The 20,626-nt window shown below is 38.5% G+C and overlaps 1 protein-coding gene across 2 annotated transcripts in view; it reads right to left on the bottom strand.

Annotated features, from left to right (window-relative positions):
- Positions 1 to 20,626, bottom strand: part of prex2 (phosphatidylinositol-3,4,5-trisphosphate-dependent Rac exchange factor 2) — a 224,903-nt gene that overhangs the window by 59,449 nt on the left and 144,828 nt on the right. For both annotated transcript variants that reach the window (XM_049485814.1, XM_022685605.2), the window contains 10 exons: positions 19,437 to 19,607; positions 17,904 to 17,998; positions 16,041 to 16,123; positions 14,893 to 14,983; positions 9,640 to 9,768; positions 9,274 to 9,315; positions 6,274 to 6,479; positions 3,805 to 3,907; positions 2,626 to 2,769; positions 1,039 to 1,153 (listed from right to left, as the gene is read on the bottom strand). In XM_049485814.1, the coding sequence (XP_049341771.1) occupies positions 1,039 to 1,153; positions 2,626 to 2,769; positions 3,805 to 3,907; positions 6,274 to 6,479; positions 9,274 to 9,315; positions 9,640 to 9,768; positions 14,893 to 14,983; positions 16,041 to 16,123; positions 17,904 to 17,998; positions 19,437 to 19,607 (1,179 nt within the window). The remainder of the gene's footprint in view (positions 1 to 1,038; positions 1,154 to 2,625; positions 2,770 to 3,804; positions 3,908 to 6,273; positions 6,480 to 9,273; positions 9,316 to 9,639; positions 9,769 to 14,892; positions 14,984 to 16,040; positions 16,124 to 17,903; positions 17,999 to 19,436; positions 19,608 to 20,626) is intronic.

Genomic DNA, 20,626 nt, shown 5'->3' with positions numbered 1-20,626 from the left:
ATGGCTAGCATGCTAATGGCAAGGTGACAAGAATTATGGAAGGCTGCGGTCTGATAGTGGATGTTAGGTGTAAAGGACATCCCATTTCTAAAGTTGTGTGAGCATTTAACTTTCCTCAAGCCAAAGGATCACATGTTTAATAAAACACATCAATTAAGCAATTACCCCGTTCATGCAAATAGTCAAGAAATCAAACCCATATGAGTTACTTTTAGCTGCCATGGGACATAAAGCAAAATACTCGTTCCTGTTCTATGACACATGGCATGTCAGAGTATATTATAGTCCTCAATGAAAAGGAATGAGCTATAGGTGTCAGTACTCAGTACTCAGGTGATAGCTTGGGCTCTGAACACTATAATCCTGCACTGTGTCAGATCTATTCTGCAGCCTTTAACGATCTGTCTATTACTGAGCCTTATATCATGATAGCAATCATACAGTCTTCATTCAGCTCTTTTTGCAATTCAACAGAATTTCAGCCTGAAGACTTGAAAACTGGCAGAACTTATCGTCAGATCACTTTTAATAGCATGAAGCTCAGAAGCAGTTTGTTCAGAAATACATCAGACTGTCTTCCACCGTGTGAGCGGGATGCCGATATGCTGCTCGTTGAGTTTTCTGATGAAGCTGTGATAGGAGGCATTTGAAGCGTCTATCATTGTTAGCGCACACAATCGGCTTTGGCAGACTGCTTGATTAAAATGTGCTCATCTTTGAGAGTCGTCCAAAGCCAGAGATCTAGGCTGAACTGTGCTAGACCGCCAATTACGGGGGCAAGTGACAGACTGTGAAGCTTGGGCTCTGATTCTTGTCTCCTAAAATTTACTTTTTAATATAAACAGCATTGATATTCAGACAGCATTCCAGGTCAGACGCTGCCGTTTTATTTTCCGATGCTGTTCTTTTTCGCCCCTGATTTTTCCCCACAATGCTTAGTCACACTGCGATAACTGAGCCACTCATAGCTGAAGGTCGAATGAGGCGGTAGTGAAGTTTTTTTGGAGTGAAAGGACCGGGTGTGAGTTATAATCCTACCTGAGTCTTTTGTAGTACTGTTTGACCTTCTCCAGGGAGGCTGCATTAATCTGAGCCTGGTGTTCCTCCACAGAAACACTGTCTCTGTAGTAATAGCCCTCCATGCTCTCCAGAGCTGAGGAAAGAAACAGAGCAGTCAGCATGGACTGAAAAACATCTACCATCTGCATTCACTCTCAACCAGTAACTGGAATTTTACAGTTATGATCAAAAACTCCTGATGTATCTCTATCTTTTTTTATTTCCTCTTTACTTCTGCACTCTTTTCTCTTGTTTTACTTTCTACCTTTCTGTTCTCTTACTTTCATGATGGGGAATTCCTTCTTTTTCCTTTTCAACATCTTTTCTCCATCATTATCATTTCAACTTTCTTTCATTAAATATGTTATATCTCTCTTCATTTCACTTGTTTTGTCTATTGTTTATATCTTTTTCTCTTCTTATTGCTTTTTTATTTCCTTCTTTTTTACTTTACTGATTCATTGATTCTTTCTTATAATTTTTATTAGCTCTATTCCTTCCTCTTTCCTGGTTCTCTCATCGTTTTTTCCTTTTGTCTGAACCCTCCTCAATTTCCTCTCTCTTTTTTCTTTTCTTTGTTCTGCTTTCTCTCTTTTTCTCATTCTTTCCTACTCAGTCTTTCTCTATCTCTTTCTATATCTGTGCACCAATTGCTCCATACTGTTTTCACCTTGGTGTTCTATGCCTAAATTATACTTGATCTATTTTTTATTTTTGCTTATTGAATGTGTGCCCACTAAAATCTGCTCCAGTCACACATATAAACTACTGCATTATAACATGTATTCATGTATTCACAGTAACAGCTGTGAAGTGCTGCTCTTTTTTCTTTCAGGTCTTGCTGTTCCAGCTCACTATGGCTAGATCCCCAACCTTCACCCTTCACCTCAGGAAGCAAATCATCTATCATCTAGTTCTTTTCATCTGAGAACTGCTTTTATGTAAAAAAAAATCTTTTTACTCCCATAACATCATACCTTTTCTGCTTTCCTGTCACACACCAATACTGGCTTGATTTCACACAGTGTCAGGACGTGAGCTGTTTTCCAAATGCTAATATATAACATTTTAAATACAAATGTAATTTGTACAGAATATACCTTTGATTCTGAAGATACCCGTAGTAAAAATTTTGTGTTATGTTTTCTAAATAAATAACTGTTCATCAACATAAAACATTTCCAAAGTCCCATCCCATCAGTAATTGATCATAAAACACACTATTTAGAGTAAGTTTTGTACTTTAAGAAAAATGTTAAAAATAGGGTTCTTTGAGTGATGCTTTAGAAGAATCATGTTTTAGAAAAAGAAAAATCTTTAAAGAACCATTTAAATGTTAAAATAATGAAATGTTTAAAATAAAATTTAAGGTTCTCCAACCAAGTTTCTAACTCACATCTATTTTACAAAAATGGTTCATTATGGAAGCAAGGACAGCTTTTTTCTATGACACTGCTCAAATAACCCTTTCGTGCTGCTGCTGTGTTTGACTAATTGGGCTGAATTGTGCTAGGAGCAACGGCAAAGCTAGTTTTAAACATAACACACACACACACACACACAGACCTTGAGTGAAAAGGACGGGGTAAATCTTGAAGCCTCCTCCATGTCTCAGTCTCTGCGGCAGCTGCTGGAAGTAGAAGCTCTCCAGATAGAAAAACACCTTCAGTGCTTGCCTCGTACCCTCCACCTGGTAGGAAACAGGCATGTCTGCACAACACACACAGACACACACACACACACACACACACACACACACACACACACACACACAAAAGATTAAGCACTTAGTATTACAATGATTAAAAGTATACTCATATACTTTATTATTATATGCACTATATGTTTAAACTGAATGTTTTAAACACCTTAATAAACACAAAGGGCCCTATTTTTGTGATCTATAGGTACACCACGCAGCTTAATTTAGGGTCACTTTCTATTTCCTTTACTAGCCAGGAGCGCTCAGACTTTGGCGAATTGGTATTTTAACGGTGCAGCGCTTCTGCACCTCTCAGCAGAGGAAACTGACCTGCATGTTCGTGCTGTGAAGGTGCACAAGCAGGACATTTATGGGAACAGCAATGTCATAATCTTTATTTTTGATGTAAAAGTGAGGTGGTTTGTGTGTGTAACAAATGGGTGCACATGGGCGCACAGCAAGCCTGCATTGCCAAGATGAATGCAATGAATGTCTTATGGTTGACTGTAGTTAGGGTTCCAAATAAACAGTCACGCACCTGTGTTTTCCATTGCCAAGATAGCAATAGGCCAGAAATATTTCACTAAACCCATTGGTGTAGATATATTTGCTATTTAAGCGGCACAGGCTGAAGCCATGAAAAATGACTGTTGGCAGGGTGTAAGATAGCAATGAAAATCATGACACGCCTTGCGCAGGGAGATAGTGAATGTTAAAGAAGTCTCACTATTCTCAAAATTTCACTTGACAGAATAAGTGTGTACTAACCCCTGTTTGTAACACTTGAAATATTACCTATAAGTATCTTTTCATTTTTTACTTTCATTTTTGCATTTAATTCTAGTTGCTGTTTGTATTCTTTCTAGAAAAATAATAAAATGAGACAAATTTAAAAACTAATATTACTGATAATTAAAATAATAAAAGAAAAGGCAAGAGGGAAACACTGATATAATGAACAGTACTAATTCCCTCAGTGTACTGAGTTCACTGCGTGACGACTCTGTCTGTCTGACGATGCAGACGTGACGTCCTTCACTCACTTGCAACAAGAGGCTCCCCGTCGAACTGTCTGAAGTAGAAGGTGACTTTCTCCAGGTCCAGCAGAGCCACCTGAGTGTCCTCCAACATGGCCTGCTCATCTGTCTGTAAAGACAAAACAGCCATACATCACTGCACACACCCTAACACGCTTTCAACCTGCCCTGGTGGAGAAGTCTGGGTATGTATGTGTGTCTCAGTAAGATTTATTTATGTAATCTTACTAAAAGAATAGTAATAAACAAGCAAAAAAGTACTGATATATTCCTATATACACACAGAATACTAAAAACGAATCTGTCTCTGTTTCTGTCTAAATAAAGCCGGTCATGGCTCAGGATCACAGCTCTTCTCAGTTAAATCTCACTCAGTCTGACGCTGAATGCCGACTCTTCTGCTTCCCAAACATTTCAAAGATTGCTGACAGTCACCCCGGGCTCATTTGGAGGCTCCTCTCAGCATTTAATTCACCCTGTCCTACCATCCTTTCATGTGGCGGCCCACGGAGCCCGAGAAATACCCCGCGGGTTAAGCAGTGTAACCTCCTCTACTCTACAGGCCGAGCGGAGAGGTGGAGGGGAGACACCAGCGCCGAGGAGATAAGAGAAAAAAGCTTCTGCTGGTGTGAAGACACACATTACAGAGAGAACGGCTGCGAGGGCTCTTTTCTACACTCTTCTGACACACTGCTTAATTATCACGTTCGGCCTCGGTGTTAAATGTTTGTAGCAAACTGCTGCTCCGCTATCTTCGCAATTGAATTATGTTTTTTTCTAAAAGGTGTAGAAATATATTTTCTACTTGGTCTGGCTCCCTGTTGTTCTGCCCCTCTCCAAAGAGGAAGATTATGGTTGGTGATGAAATTCTGATGACATTTTGATTAATTATGCTGTGATGTTTGATTGTCTCCCTGTTCATGTCTATATGTCTATGTGTTTTAGGGTGGGGAAAATTTTATGTAATAATCGACTGAACTTAGTTCAATAGTCGCTGAACTTAAAGGTGTTAAACAAACCAAAATACTCTTACTTGGCTCTTATCTGGGGTGCTGTTAACTTCCGGTTTCTGATTCTGGTAACTCTGATGAACTTATCCTGTGTAATAAAAATATAACTCTTGGTCTTCCTTTCCTGGGACTGTCCTAATGAGAGCCAGTTTCATCATAACGTTTTTGATGGTTCTTGCAACTGCACTTGAGGATACTTTCAAAGTTAGAGAAAATGTTCTGTTTGACTGACCCTTATTTCTTAAAGTCATTTTTTCTTTACTTAGTTTTTGAGTATATTCATAATATGAATTAGAACATTATTCAAATAGGACTATTCACTAAATACCAACTCTACCTCTTCACAACTTTAAAACTGATGCTCTCAAACACATTAAGAGGCAAGAAATTCAAGTAATGAACTCTTCAGCACAGTTCAGCACAGCTGTTAACTGAAAGCCTGAATTCCAGGTGACGATACCTCATAAAGCTGAATATCATCTTAGCAAGAAGTGCTTACTCTGAAGAAACTAAAATATAAAACATATTCTGGTTTGTTTAGCATTTTTTTGTTCACTAAATAATTCCATATGTGTTTCTTCATAGTTTGGATTATTTTAGTATTAATCTATGATACAAAACATTTAAAAAGAATGAAAAAACATTGAATTTAAGTTGGACTGGTCCTGTATTTCTAAAAGTGTCCAACTGACAAAGGCATAGGAAGCTCTGAAGCATTACCCTAAGACCTCTATGCCCAAAAGAGGAGCATGGAAGCCTAGAGCACTGGGATGTTACTCTGTCCATGAATGAACCGGACTGGCAAAACGAATCATAAAGCATGCAGTGTAAAGTCTTTGCAGAAGTGTAGAGGCTATTACTGCAGCCAAGCCTTGGTTTCAGAAGAAACTCTGGATGAGCAGGAGTCTGCAAACGTTTTGACACTGGTAAAAGATCTTACAGACATGACCCACAGAGTTTAACTAAATCTCTGGGGGGGAGGATAAACTTTGACCACACACAAACACCACTGATCCCCTGGCCCCAATCACGGTCAGGTAAAAACTGAGCAGAACCCGAAACACAAACACTTTACACAAAGACGCTAATCCCCCGTGATCCCGGCCTGGCCCACACAAGCACAGCCAGCGCAAATTACAAACACACAGAGCATGCAACCAGTTCAATAAGGCAATAACACACACACACAAACACACACACACACACACAGTGCTGACCTCAATATAATTGAAAGAAGCAATGACTCTGAAAAATGGAAGAAACTGATGTCTGACACCTTATGAACACAACAAACTGATGTACTTTCACTCACTGGCCACCTTATTAGAAACCCCTACCTTGTACCTCCACCGACTGACCATTTCATTAGAAACACTATCCTTCTACCTCCGCTCTCTGGCCACTTAATTAGAAACATCAAACTTGAAACACACTGAAGCACACTGAAACACACACACACACTCACCAGGTTGGGTGAGAGTAGGGACTGGAAGTGTAGGAGGAGGCCGGTGGAGGAGATCTGGTCGAGCCAGCGGCGAGCGCTCTCCTGTCCTTCACTCTCTCCACTCAGAGTCTGATTCAGCACAGCCAGAAACTGCTCCGAAAAACAACACACTGCTCCAACCAGACTCTGAGTGAACACCATGTCCCTCCGCAACTGCAACTCTGAGTCTGAGAGAGAGACAAAAAAGACAGAGAGAGAGAGAGAGAGAGAGAGAGAGAGAAAGAAAGAGAGATTATACTTCTGGTCAAACTCTTTGAACATATGAACAGATGGATTGATGGAATGGTAGGTCTATGAAAGAGCAGGTTAATCTATGGATGAATGTCTGGATAGATGATTGACAGATGAAGCGTGGATAGATGAGTAGATGGATGATGTATGGATGGATGGATGGATTTATGGATGTGTAGGTAGATAAGTAAATGGATGTGTTGATGGAAGGGTGAATAAATGGATGTGTGGATGGATGAGTAGGTGGATAATTGATGGATGAGTAAATAGGTGGATGGATGGAAGGATGGATGGATGAATGAAAGAATGGATATTGATAAGTCACTTTATAAGTCCCAGAGGGAAAGTCATACTTTATAGTAGACAAGATAAAAAATTAATACAAAAAGATAAATAACACAAATAAATAAAACAAATTAACTTATAAAGATAACATAAGATAGCATTAGATAGAATGTGGTAAAAAAATAATTGTAAAAAAATAAATGTGACAGATTTGGCTAAAAAATTGTGTCTGTAAAACTTCAAATATAAAGTTTGTTATAGTGCTCTAATTTGCACAAACAGTAAACCTATAACACTGTGAGTCGCAAACACCGCCATGCAACACTCCCTCCATTAATAAAACAGTGTGCAAAAAAGACAGACTGTAGTGTAGTGTGGAGTTAAATATGTTTTTTTGGATTAAAGCGCTACATGACACTGTGTGTTCATCTTTCTCTCCCTCTCTCTCACACACTGCAAATTTCACCGCCACACAAACCTTATTGGTCAACTAAGCATGAGGAAAGGCCAACCAGGATGCTTTATTTGTCATGCTCTCAGAACTGCTTAAAATATCCATAAAGCATGAAAAACACATTGTTCACTAAAGCAATTTCTTACATCACCACTTCACGTCTCATCATTCCTTAGAATTAAACATATAATTTTTCTCACTGTACCTTTAAGCCTTGTGTCTAACCCTGTATTTCATTTTTGTCTCTCTCTGGTTTCATTTCTTTGTGCTTAATGACGCTCTTTGATCATCCCAATCTTTTTTTGCGATTGAAACTGAAACGTCATTTCTCCCCTTAATGTCTCCCCTTGCTCTTCTCACACCCCTAATATAATATTGAATTGAAATTGAATCTAAATGTCACTGTAATTGAAATTGACATGCTCTTGATAATTGCAATCTTCTTCTTACATCTCTGAATGTCTGTATAACTGAAACTGAGACTTAACTTCAACCTCCTAATGTTCCTGTTATTGCAGTGCTGCTTTATAATGGAATATGGTCACAGTAATACAACTAACTGAATTAAACTCAAATTAAATTAAATTAAATGTGTGTGTGTGTGTGTGCATGAGATAGAGAGATAGAGAGATAGAGAGATAGAGAGAGAGAGAGAGAGAGAGAGAGAGAGAGAGAGAGAGAGATTATGAACATACAGAAACGTAGACACACTACATGGCCAAATGTTTTCGGACATCCGTTCTAATGTATGCATTCAGTTAATTTCTACCTATAGCTAATAAAAATTATTGTCTAGTGACTTTAAAATAATACTACAAAGAGAATAAAACTCTCTAGATTTCATCCAGATTTCAGAAGAAAAATACTTATAAGCTCCTTTCCCAATATTTTTGTCTATATAGTGTACATTTAGACACATACACAGAAAGAGAGATTAAATAAAATAGAGATACAGATGAAAAAAGACTATATATATATATATATATATATATATATATATATATATATATATATATATATATATATATATATATATATATATAATACAAGTATATTCACATTGTACTGCCAAATCTATGCATAATTCATAAAAAAAATCTGTAATTAATTTTAGATCTCTCTTAGTCTGTAATTCACAAACAATAGAAAGGTCAAAATCCTGAACCTGCAAACCATTCAGCAGCCGCTCCAAAACATAAACGACTAAAAATAGCATAAACACACACACACATCCAGAAGCAATAACCAAGCACCAGAGAAAAAATGGCCCATACAAACATTAGGCAAATCAGCTCGCTTCAAAATGAGTTCATGAACTGCCTCAATTTATCCTTTTTTTCTCTTTTTTTTTCGCAACCTCTGGGAAACGGCCGAGACTATTAAACAGAGCTTTAAAATTAGAAACGCTCGGCTGATTTTTCAGATGCAGTAAGTGCAAGTTAGAAGGATTCAATTTATTGTCCCCGTCGACTGACTTCCAGTTAATTAATCCCTCTGTTTATGAAGCTTAAAACTGAACGATGCTCCGGAAATTGATTTTAAATGATGCTCCTTATGGTCAGTGTCCACTATGGGGTTTACATCACGACACGGCCCTTCTTACATTGCATTTAATCATTTCTCACTAGTACATCATTTAAAACAAGCAGAGGAAATCTGCTGGAAGTGCAGCATTAATGTGAGTGTAGGTGTGGATGGGTATATGTTTGATATGATTACATTTTTCTGTGTGTGTGTTTACAGTGAAGGGAACACCCTCTTTTTTGTGCCATAGTTTTTCAATTTGAAAAACAAAAAGAGGAAAAAGTAGTGTAGAGTGTAGGCTGATCATTAAAATAATGTAACCTGAATGTGCTTGTAGTTCATTAAGTAACTGTTTAACAATGAATTTAACCATATTTATATAAGTGAAGGAAGAGGACTCTAGACATATGATGACATTAGACATTATAAACACTGAAGGAAAATGTAAACAAGTAAAAAAAACATACCTGCATACTGGAGTAAAACCAAGAGCAACCTCGTCTTCACCTCTGAAATAAACAGACACATACATATGAATAAGTAAGGCATTTTCTGATGCAAGTTTTAGAAAATAGTTTGAGTTAGAAAAAAGTACAGATTCTAAATGTTCTTCGACTTGAAAACATTAAAACATATGCGCTTCTAGTTACTAGTTGCTTGTCACTTTTTGACATAATGAGAATCTGACAGGTGTCAAATTATAAAAAAAAGACTTGTTTTATATTGACTTCCAATAAAAGTGTTTTTTTTTTTTACTTATAAAGATGTACTCTTAGAGGTACAAGGTTTTTGCATATAAATGTGTGTGTGTGTGTTTTTTATGTTGTCCTGACCTTCCACAGCCTTGCTGAGTGTATGCATCAGTGTGTGTACGCTGCTCGGCAGGTTCCAGGGATCGTGTTTGATGTGAAGACGCAGCTTCTTTGTGCAGTTCAGCTTCGGCTCCAGGTCCAATAGAAACTCTGTTCAAAAAACACACACAAAAACACTACTGAGCTGTGGAACAGAAGGAATGATGGAGCTCAATCCAACATTTAATAATACCAATGATAATAATCCATTCCTCTAAAAATGAATAATCCGGTGTCCCAATGCTTTTGTACATATGGTGTACAACTAAATTAATTATACAGATACTTACAATTGAATAACAAATGTGTGACCCCATGTTTTTAAAAGGTAAACACACACACACACACACACGCACACACACACAGACGTAATCTTAGGGTGATTTCCTTTGGCCCTCTTTCCTCATGGCAGATGGCACAGGCAGCACAAGGCATCAACAGTTCTTCACACGGATAAAAAGGTGTGACACTGCTGTGATGAGAGAGGATAAAGTCACACACACACAGACACACACACACACATGCAGACACACACACACACACGCCTATCCGTTTCCTTTACAGTTCAGGGAATGGGATGGATACTGATGAATAAGGCTTTGATTCATGGCCCGGATTATGTAATGATTTCTGTCATGTCTTTTTTTTTTTTTTTCTGAGGAAGGCAGTAAATTAAATCCTCTACTGCAGAAAGACTAACTCAGCACAAGCGATGCCACAAGAGACACATTTATCGAGTCTTTATTTCAGGATTAGTCTGGAATATAGTCTCACGGGAATACAGTCTCGCCCTTATAAGTAGAAACCTCAGCCTCGTTCAGTCTCTCAGAGGACACTTAATGACGTCCATCTAGCTGTTCACTCTATATGGACCACGATGTACACTATTAATATTAGATTAAGAGCGATCCCCTGCACTGTGGTCAGCTAGTGGTCAGAAACTGAGCACTGGTGATGGGAACCACCTGTAACTGTGAGCCAGTTGGGTGGAGCTACACGTTTTAAAAAATAGGGAACAGTGGATAGATGGTCCTCATGTACAGGTGCTGCACTCTTTATTCATTTCATTTTATTCTAACAGGATTGGACATGTTTGAATTTTTTCTTTACAGGTTAAATAATCTTCTGCTTTTCAAAAAATCTCATGCAAAAAAAAACACTGCCATAATTTTCCAGGTAGAAACTGTCTACAGGTCTGTTTTATTTTTTGCTATCCATGCTGTTACGCTAGTGATATACTCTGATTTATACAACAGTTAGTTCCGACCTCACAATCTGATTGGTTGAGAAGTGTTCTAGCCGTGATGATATTTGTGATAACATCACGGCCTTCTCACACTAAACCTGTATCACTCCGCCCACACTTTGCCGAGTAATGGCGTATATACACAGAACACCCCCAGCAGCGTTAGCTTAGCACAGACTAGTGCTCAGCAGCGGCACGCTCGCCCGCAGCGCTGGCTGTCTTTTGTGGAAAAAAGGGAAAGAAAATCGCTCGGCTAATGCCGTCTGACAGCCAGAAGGCTAACCAGCCAGGCTAGGCTAAGTTAATGCTGAGCTAAAGAAAGCTACGCTAACCTAACCACAGTCCAGCTGGCATGTTAAAACCAACACGACCCAGCAAAACAAGCAGAAATGCTCAAAAATGCGCAGCGTTCACCTGAAGATGACTCCTCTGAGCAGGAGAGGAGAGTATTTGCGTTATTTCACAATCCTAACGTTACTATCTTCGCTTATTTCCAAACTAGAAACTGGCCATTATTCTGGCCCTGAAAGACTATCCAATCCAAACATCGCTATAAAAACAATGATTTTAATGCTATAAAAACTGAACAGTCTGTTAAAAAATGCTTGAACAAATGTCCAACATTCTGACTGAGTCCTACAGTACAGATGGAAATAAAGTGGCATGGTTTTAATCCTATCAGCAACACATCATAACACACTCCAGGCGAGAGTTATGTTGGCTCCTCTGGAACACGGACAGACACACACAAAACGCCATTCCTTCATCTACTCAAATTCACAGTCACACAGAGAAACATGCCACACGGACCAGCAGCCTGAAACACAGGCGTGACAGCGCCCCAGTGTGCGAGTGTGTGAAGGGGGATTAGGACATTTAAACAATGGGGATTACACACTAATCCATTACTCCTCAGAGCAGGGCCACTGACTGAGGAAAAGTTAGCAGAAGCAGCACGGATTACACAAGTCCTGGAGATCTAGGTGGACCACACACATCCAACCACAAATACACACAAACACACGCACACAGAAACACAAATCACACACATGTACAGGCTTTTACTACCTCATACCTGAACTCCATACTCTCAGCAAACGCAGCTGAGAGCACACAACTCCTATGAACAAGTACAGCATGGTGTAGTTTTTACTAGGGGTGTCATGATTTCGATATTTCATCGAAACCGATCGAAATTGTGTCATAATCTCGAGCCTCGAAGTAAAAAAGATGATAGGCGATCCCTCCCTCTAAGCTATGCTAGCACGCATGCTACACAAATGGTGCAGCACACTGTAGCCGCAGACATTGTGACTGCTCAAAGAGCAGCTCTTCCTCCAGAGAATGTGGACATTCTCATCTTCTTAAAGAAAAACTTGAAAATATAAAAATAACAGTTGTTTTGTCTAGCCTCATATATGTTAATAGTTTTAGTACCTTAAAGAGCATCTTTCTCTCAGATAAAGTTAATAATATATCTCTGTTAAAGAAAAAAAAAATGTCATTTTCAGGGACAGAGTATTATTTTTCATGTTTAATTGTTATAGTAGGATAGTGTTCAGTTTGTTAAGGCTCTTATTGTTCTATTATTTTGTACATCACTGTTCCTGTATTTTTTATTATTTATTTTGTTATGTTGCACATTGCTGTTCTAATAGTGCACACTGCTGCTACCAAAAAAAGCCACTAGATTGCATTACATATATATCCTAATTAAATTATTTAAATTTGACCATTAGTGCCTAATGTGGTGTATTATAGATCATCTTTTAAAATTAGATATTGTAAATCACTTGGAGAAGCTGCCAATCACTGCTCAAATTAATAATTCCAGATCAGTAACAGAAATCAACCCAAATTCTTCATGTTGGAAAAAAGACGTTGAAACTAGACAAACATAACAAAACTAAAGGTTTAGAGGACAAGAACTGTTTGATTTGTATTCAGGAACATATTGATTTTAAAAGTTCAAGAAAGAGACAATTTTATGATTGATAAAAATCCTGGCCTAAGAGGTTAACCAGCAGCAGATTAGCAATATGTTACAATGTTTTGGCTTGTGTGCAGTAATGTCATTAGATTTTAGTAAACTGTAAATGACAGTACTAACTAGAACAGCAATGTGCACTAGGTATCGAATGTTGGTATCAGGCCTAGTTGATGAGTATGAGTATAGTACATTATCGGTATTAATCTAGTTAGCATTATGCTATTTGTTAATCTTAAAGCCCCACTAGGTAGGATTTCCTTGATTTTTGATCTTTTTAAAGAAGTAAAATTACAGCTTAAAAACTCACTGCAGCGCTGCATTGAGGTGTAATAGGACGAATAGCGGTGCTCTCGTGTCTGTGCCGGAGCTCCTCTAAGCTCAAACCAAACTCTGTAAGTTTTCCGAGGCGGCCGCGACCAACGCTCGTGAGAACTGCGACCTGCTTTCCGCCCTTTAGTTCTAATGAAACATTTATTACACTCTGCAACTGTAGGGGGAGCCCACGAGCACAAAATCTCAATCCTACCTAGTGGAGCTTTAAGCTTTAAAATCTTGTTAGCTACATTTACCTTATAGCTCCAATATAAAACAAAAGAAACAAACTAAGTCTAAGCTGATCAAGTCTTTTGAGATAAAAATATGACTTGAAATTAATTGAATAGGACTTAAAATGCTTAGGTTGGAGACAGATACAAAGTCCCCAAATGTCTAAAATTACTGATCCACAGTAGAACAGAGAAGTTGAGCTCTCTGACCAAATTCTCCTCCTACCTAACCCTCTCTAACTCACACACTCACACATACAAACACACACACATATACAGCTGGAGGAAGCTCCTTTACACAGGAAGTGCAGGATTCCTGCAGTGATCCGCTGGAGGGGGGAGCCGAATCTGGACACAGTTCAAATTTAACTAAATAAAACACCTCCTTCTCTCTCTCTCACACTCACACACATATATACACACACTTTACTTCACAGGCAGAGAATGTGCATGCCAAGAGGTGAAGTGTATTAAGCATAAAACAGAGCCAGGGCCAGACAACTTCTTCACTGCTGAGTAGTAAATTCCCTTTCTTTCTTTTCACATGAGAAAAGAGTGGGAGAATGAGGAAAATGGAACAATACACCAATGAACACATCAGCAGGTCCCACGCTAACATTCCCACTCACATTTTACTCTTTTCCTCACAAAACTGGACAAACTGTCAAACACTCAATTAGTAAAAAAAGAATAGGACTGTTATCTTCAGACTCAGATACGTGTAGAATCAGAGCTTCCTGTGTACCGTCTTGTAGGAAACACTGTAAATCCTGAGTTTCTGAGTAAGAAAATGTACACTGTAAACCCATGTGTTGTTTGAACTCAAATGATTTAAGTCTGTTTTACATCAAATTGGATATTTCTAAACAATACTCAACTATTTTGAGTTAGCTGAACATTTGTGAGCACATGTACATTCAAACTGAGATCTTTGAGTTGAACCAACTTATAATAACTGACTTTAGTCTGTTGCCATTAACAGCTTATTTTCCATTGGTTTCTGTCACAATCTATTTGCATACTGGGTGTGTCCAACAGTTTCTGACACTCACCATCAGTGTGTAGTGATTCCCCCTGGGCTACCTTACAAATAAATCAACTTCCCCTTTAGTTGTAATAACTTGATGTTTTAATTTCTGCTAACTCAAGTTTTCATTACCCATTACTTTAAAAAATTGAGCAAAACGGCTGCCTTAAAAAAGCTAAATAAACTCAACTTATCCGGTCTTACAGTGTAATAAAAATTAAAAAAAGTTAAATCGACTTTTCCTTTTGTTGTAATAACTTGATGTTCTAAGTTATGCTAAGTTTTCATTACCCATTCCTTAATTTTTTAAGGCAACCGGTTTCCTCAATTATTTTGAGGAAGTAAATTCAACTTATCCGGGCTTACAGTGTCGGATACATTTTGTTGTTTTGTTTCATAAAAGTAACTATTGAAGGTTGTTCCGTACCTTGCAGTCCTCGTCCTGGAGTAAAACACTTTGTCTGTTCAAAGGCCCGAGCTACCGACACCCCCTTTAGAAGGCTTGTGATGGACTCCACCTGCAAAAAACATACAAATTAATACTGAAACATCCTGAAACGAGCCCTTGTTCCTCTGAATAAGCTCTCATGTTCTCTGTGATTTTATCAAGATGGACATCACAGAGTTATTTTTCGCTCATTATAAATTAGCTGCATACGTAGCAAAATGCATCTGCCAGATGTCTACAACCTATCAATGCCATCTAAATTAAATGTAGCTGTGTACACAAGTTCACTTACTTTACTTACCCACAAGTCTAAAGATAAAACTCAGTTCAGTTAAAAAAACTTAAGATGACTAAGGACGTTAATCAAATACTATCAAATATAAAGGATAGGTTGAGGTTTTGGTTTGCTGTTTCCATGATTTGAAAGTAAAACTAATATTAGTTAGTGTTGCAAACCCAGCTTTTAAATAAACAACAAACAGAATAAAGGATAAAATAACATTGCTGTTCCCTTAAATAAGCTGCTGGCATTCCTAAACAATGTGAAAGTGCAGGTCAGTATCCTCTGCTGAAACGCACAAAGCGCAGCGCTCTTAAGATCCAAAAGCGCAAAAGTCAGAGCTCAGCTGTATCTTAAAGTAAATGACTACTGGCACACTGATTGGTTTATTTCATGTTACTCCCAAAACACACCTATGAATAATTAAGAGAATTAGTACACGCCTTTTGCGTGTTTGGAGCTGCGAAAGACATATTTTTTGGCGCCCTCATAATACTAAAAACACAGGACACGCCCCTAAATCAGTCATGACCAGTGCCCTATAGACCGCTAAAATAAGGCCCTAAAATTTATACAGGTTTAAGCCATCCCAAGCTGTTCATAATCATGTTCATTTTACATACTGCTATCTCATGAATTTTGGTCAGTATAAATACCACATAATAACTCTAATAACTGATTAAATATATCAGAAAATAATAAACCTAGAATTCCCTTAATTCAATGTGCCATAAAGTGCAAATATACAAACTGCACATGGTAGCAAAGAGCAATGTATAACATATGAAGGTTCAAACAAGGTTCAAGTGTGTTGTTGTGTGTGTGTTTGACCCTACATCATACACACCTGGCTGAACAGATGCTCCAGGAAGCTGTGGAGCTTCTTCTGCTTGTCGTGAGATATCCACATGCTCGCTGGCATCTCATCTCCTGAAAGTGTGTGTGCGTGTGTGTAAAGATACAGAAAGAGCGGAGAACATCAGAGGGCTCGATTAGGACAAAAAGGCAGACGGCGGTGCTTCATTACCCTAATGAAGCAGAACGGCGAGGTTACAGCAGCGACACTTCACACACACACACACACACTCCCTGTGCACAGACTCTGTGCTCTCAGCCCCACTGCCTCCAGTGCACCCGCTGCTTAGCAATTAGCATGTAATGGCTATCAATTTGACATCAGGCGCGTTTTGGCGGCTCTGTAATTCAGACAGGATGACAGGGCTGAAGCACAGAGGATCACACAGATTAAACCCAAAAGAGCCTGATGTATTCAATTACCGGTTAAAACTACAGTACACACTGCTCTCATATGTGGTGAATGTGATGAATAATGCAGTAATGCAACAAACTCAGACAGTGTGGGCAGTGTCTGTATGTATGTGCATGTTTTCTATACTATAAAAGTGTATATATATATATATATATATATATATATATATATATATATATATATATATATATATATATATATATATATATATATATAAATTGTACAATATATGTATGTATGTGTATGTATGTACAAAAGTTTTAGAACACCAATTTCCCCCTTTATTTTTGACATTTAAGCACTTTAGGTCCAGCCAATAATTGGAAATGGAACAAAATCCAGTGTAGAAAATTTAGCAATAAACTGCCAGGGCCTTTAAGGTAAACAAATTAACTAAAAACTAAAACTAAAATTCAAAACTTCAGTTTCTGAATCAGTTTCTCTGATTTTGCTATTTATAGGTATATGTTTGAGTGAAATAAACATTGCTGTTTTATTCTATAAACATTTCTCCCAAATTCAAAATAAAAATATCGTCATTTAGAGCATTTATTTGCACAAAATGAGAAATGGCAGAATTAAAAAAAAGATGCAGAGCTTTCAGACCTCATAATTATAAAGTTTAGAGATTTTTAGAAATCAATATTTGGTGGAATAACCCTGGTTTTTAATCACAGTTTTCATGCATCTTGGCATGTTCTCCTCCACCAGTCTTACACACTGCTTTTGAGTAAACATTATACCACTCCTGGTGTAAAAATTCAAGCAGTTCAGCTTGGTTTGATGGCTTGTGATCATCCATCTTCCTCTTGATTATATTACAGAGGTTTTCAATTTGGTAAGATCAAAGAAAAACATCGTTTTTAAGTGGTTTCTTTTTTTTCTAGAGCCGTATTGTTTAAAAAAGGGGGGATATTGCAGGATTTATGTAACACACAGTACATTCACACTTTCATCATAATGACTAGAAAAAGACACAGAAACACAAAGAACTCTGTAACTATTAAATGAATAAGTCTTTATATAAATTACAGATGAAGCCAGAGTGCTATGAGTACTATTTCCTACACCTTCAAAAGACTCTTGAAGGCTGGCGAAAACTGGTTCAGGAAAAGTCACGTCTGGCTGACCCACATGGCAACACCTTTAGCTCAGCTTATCACTGGACTAAGTCTCAGTTTCAGCATTAAGGAGAAGAATAAGAGGTCCGACAGGTGAAGTAATAAACAGTAATAAAGTCACTGATAAGATGAGAAAATAAAAAAGCAGCTTGTCTGGGCCATACAGCACTGCTGCTGGACTACTGGAAAAAGGGGGTGTTCTAAAACTTTTGACCAAGAGTGTATATAAGTATGTGTGCATGTGCTTTGCTTAGTTTACATATACAGATATAGTACACGCTATGTATAGTATATGTGTATGTAATAGTGTGTGTATTACCTGAGTCCATCTCGTCACTGTGGACGTAAGAGCTGCAGTGGCTGCTGCAGATGCTGGTGAAGGAGGCTATGGAGTTTCTGTTACTGTTACAGTCACTGCAAACACAACCACAACAAAACACAGCTTCAGAACCAGTGTGTTACAGTTACTGTTACACAGCAGTATATTACAGTTACTGTTAGAGTCATTACTACCGTCTTCAGTGGTGTGTTACAGCTAATAATGCTACGCTGCCTGGCCAAAAAAACAATGGCAAAAAAAAAGGTTTAATACTTTTTGAACTGCCTTAAGCTTTGATTGCAGCAAGCCTTCACTGTGGCATTGTTTCAATAATGTATTTCAATCCAGTGTTGCATTGTTTTTTCACCAAGATCTTGATGATGGTAGAGTCTAACCGCTGCACAAAGTCTTCTCCAGCACATCCCAAATATTCTAAATGAGGTTAAGACCTGGACTCTGTGGTGAACAATCCATGTGTGAAAATGATCATCTCATGCTCCCCGAATCACTCTTTCACAATTCCAGCACCATGAATCCTGATATTATCATCTTGGAATATTCCCGTGATCATCAGGCAAGAAAAAATCCATTGATGGAATAACCTGGTCTATATTCAGTATATTCAGATAGTCAGCTGACCTCATTCTTTCAGCACATAGTGTTGCTGAACCTAAACCTGCAAAACAACTGCAGCATCAACCCCACATCATTTACTTACTTAAACCCAGGTGGAGACTTTTTTTTTGGCCAGGCAGTGTATTACTCTGTTATGGGCAGTTAACATGATCATCAGTGGATTAAACTCAATTTGTGACTTAAGTCACTGTAAACACACAGCTGCCTAATTATTTCTGTTACAGTAACTGTAACACATGATAAGCAGCGACTGCTAATTGTGACTTTGGCTGTTACAGGTATACATATACAGATAATGTTACATTGCTAAAACAATCAGCAGTGTTACAGTTTCTAATACAGTCAATGTCACAAGTGGTCACTGTTAACTGTGACTGTTACAGTTACTTTTACAGATAATGTTACATTGCTAACACAATCCGCAGTGTGTTACAGTCACTGTTACATTTAATTTACATTGCTAACACAATCCGCAGTGTGTTACAGTCACTGTTAACTGTGACTGTTACAGTCACTGTTACAGATAATTTTACATTGCTAACACAATCCGCAGTGTGTTACAGTCACTGTTACAGATAATATTACATTGCTAACACAATCAGCGGTGTGTTACAGTCACTGTTACAGATAATATTACATTGCTAACACAATCAGCGGTGTGTTACAGTCACTGTTACAGATAATGTTACATTGCTAACACAATCCGCAGTGTGTTACAGTCACTGTTACAGATAATGTACATTGCTAACACAATCAGCGGTGTGTTACAGTCACTGGTAACAAGTACTGTATTTATTTTTCATTCACAAGCTGAATAGAAGGCTCTCTTTTTCTACAGTGCTTTTTGTTGAAATGTGGCATAAGTAAATAGTTGTGATGTTTTAAGTGCTGTGTGACCTGTATGAATCTCGATTGCTGATGGTGTCGTGTCCTGAATCGTCTTGCTCCTCTCCCATGTTGAAACACACTCTCCTCCTCTCTGGCTTCTCCCCATCACACTCTGCACTGATCACACCCTCCGCCTTCAACTCACTACTGCTGCTGGGGTGAGTGATAGAGGCAAGAAAACTGAGAGGTAGAGAGAGAGAGAAGAAAACACAGAGAAGACAGAAAGATTGAGAGAGTAAAAAATCAAGAGAGAGAGGTAGAGAGAGAGAGAGAGAGAGAGAGAGAGAGAACATTGCTATGTAAACACTGTCATTGCATCAGAGTTACTGTCTCTAATGACACGCAGAGACATTAAACAGTCTCTCACACAACATCCGCATTTCCCCCAGCACCTCCACTCGCTCTGTAAAGTTTTTACTCTATAAAAACCCTGTCTCTGCTGTTTGTGTAAGAGGGGCTGGTGCCCTAATGTCATCAAGATGTGTGTGCGGAGCCAAGCACACGCCAAACAAAACCAGAACCTGTTTGTGTTTGGCTTCCGGACCGACTTCAGGAGGCTGGAGGTCGTCAAAATATTAATAACTTCAAACACACACACACACACACACACCAGCAGCTGAGTCAACAGTGCAGAATTCAGGTCCAAACTCAAAAATCCCTCTCGCTGAGAAACAAGGTTTTCACAAGGCTTCTGAGCATGAAGACCATCATGCAGGGGTTTTATTTCAGCACAGGAACACATGGGGACATTTATGCCGTGTTTTTAATGACTCAACACTTCTGAACTGGGAGCGCATACCTCTACACACGCACCAAGTTGTCACATCTTGTTCAACTTTTTTCGCCTCTAATTGCTCAGGCTCGCTTTTTCCATTGTGTAATGGTCCAAACAATCTCCGATCAGCTGTAACTAAGTCCATCTGGGGGGTAAACAGAAAAGCTTGTGTCTAGGCAAGCATTCTAAACACAGATGAGGAGGAACTCTGGTGCCCTCATTCATCTCGCCCGAGAATGTTCACAACAACAGAACAGAATCCCATGCTTGCGGATTTAAAAAAAAGGGGATTTTTTAAGTGTTCGTTGAGTGCAAGACATCATAAGATTTCCACATAAATCATAGGGGCGGCACGGTGGCGCGGTGGGTAGCACTTCCGCCTCACAGCAAGACGGCCTGAGTTCGATTCCCGGCTGGGGCGTCC

This window comes from Astyanax mexicanus, chromosome 1 (assembly GCF_023375975.1).
Source record: "Astyanax mexicanus isolate ESR-SI-001 chromosome 1, AstMex3_surface, whole genome shotgun sequence".
NCBI lineage: Eukaryota > Metazoa > Chordata > Actinopteri > Characiformes > Acestrorhamphidae > Astyanax > Astyanax mexicanus.
The sequence above is the reverse complement of the archived record's forward strand: the minus strand, read 5'-3'. Positions and strand labels throughout refer to the sequence as shown.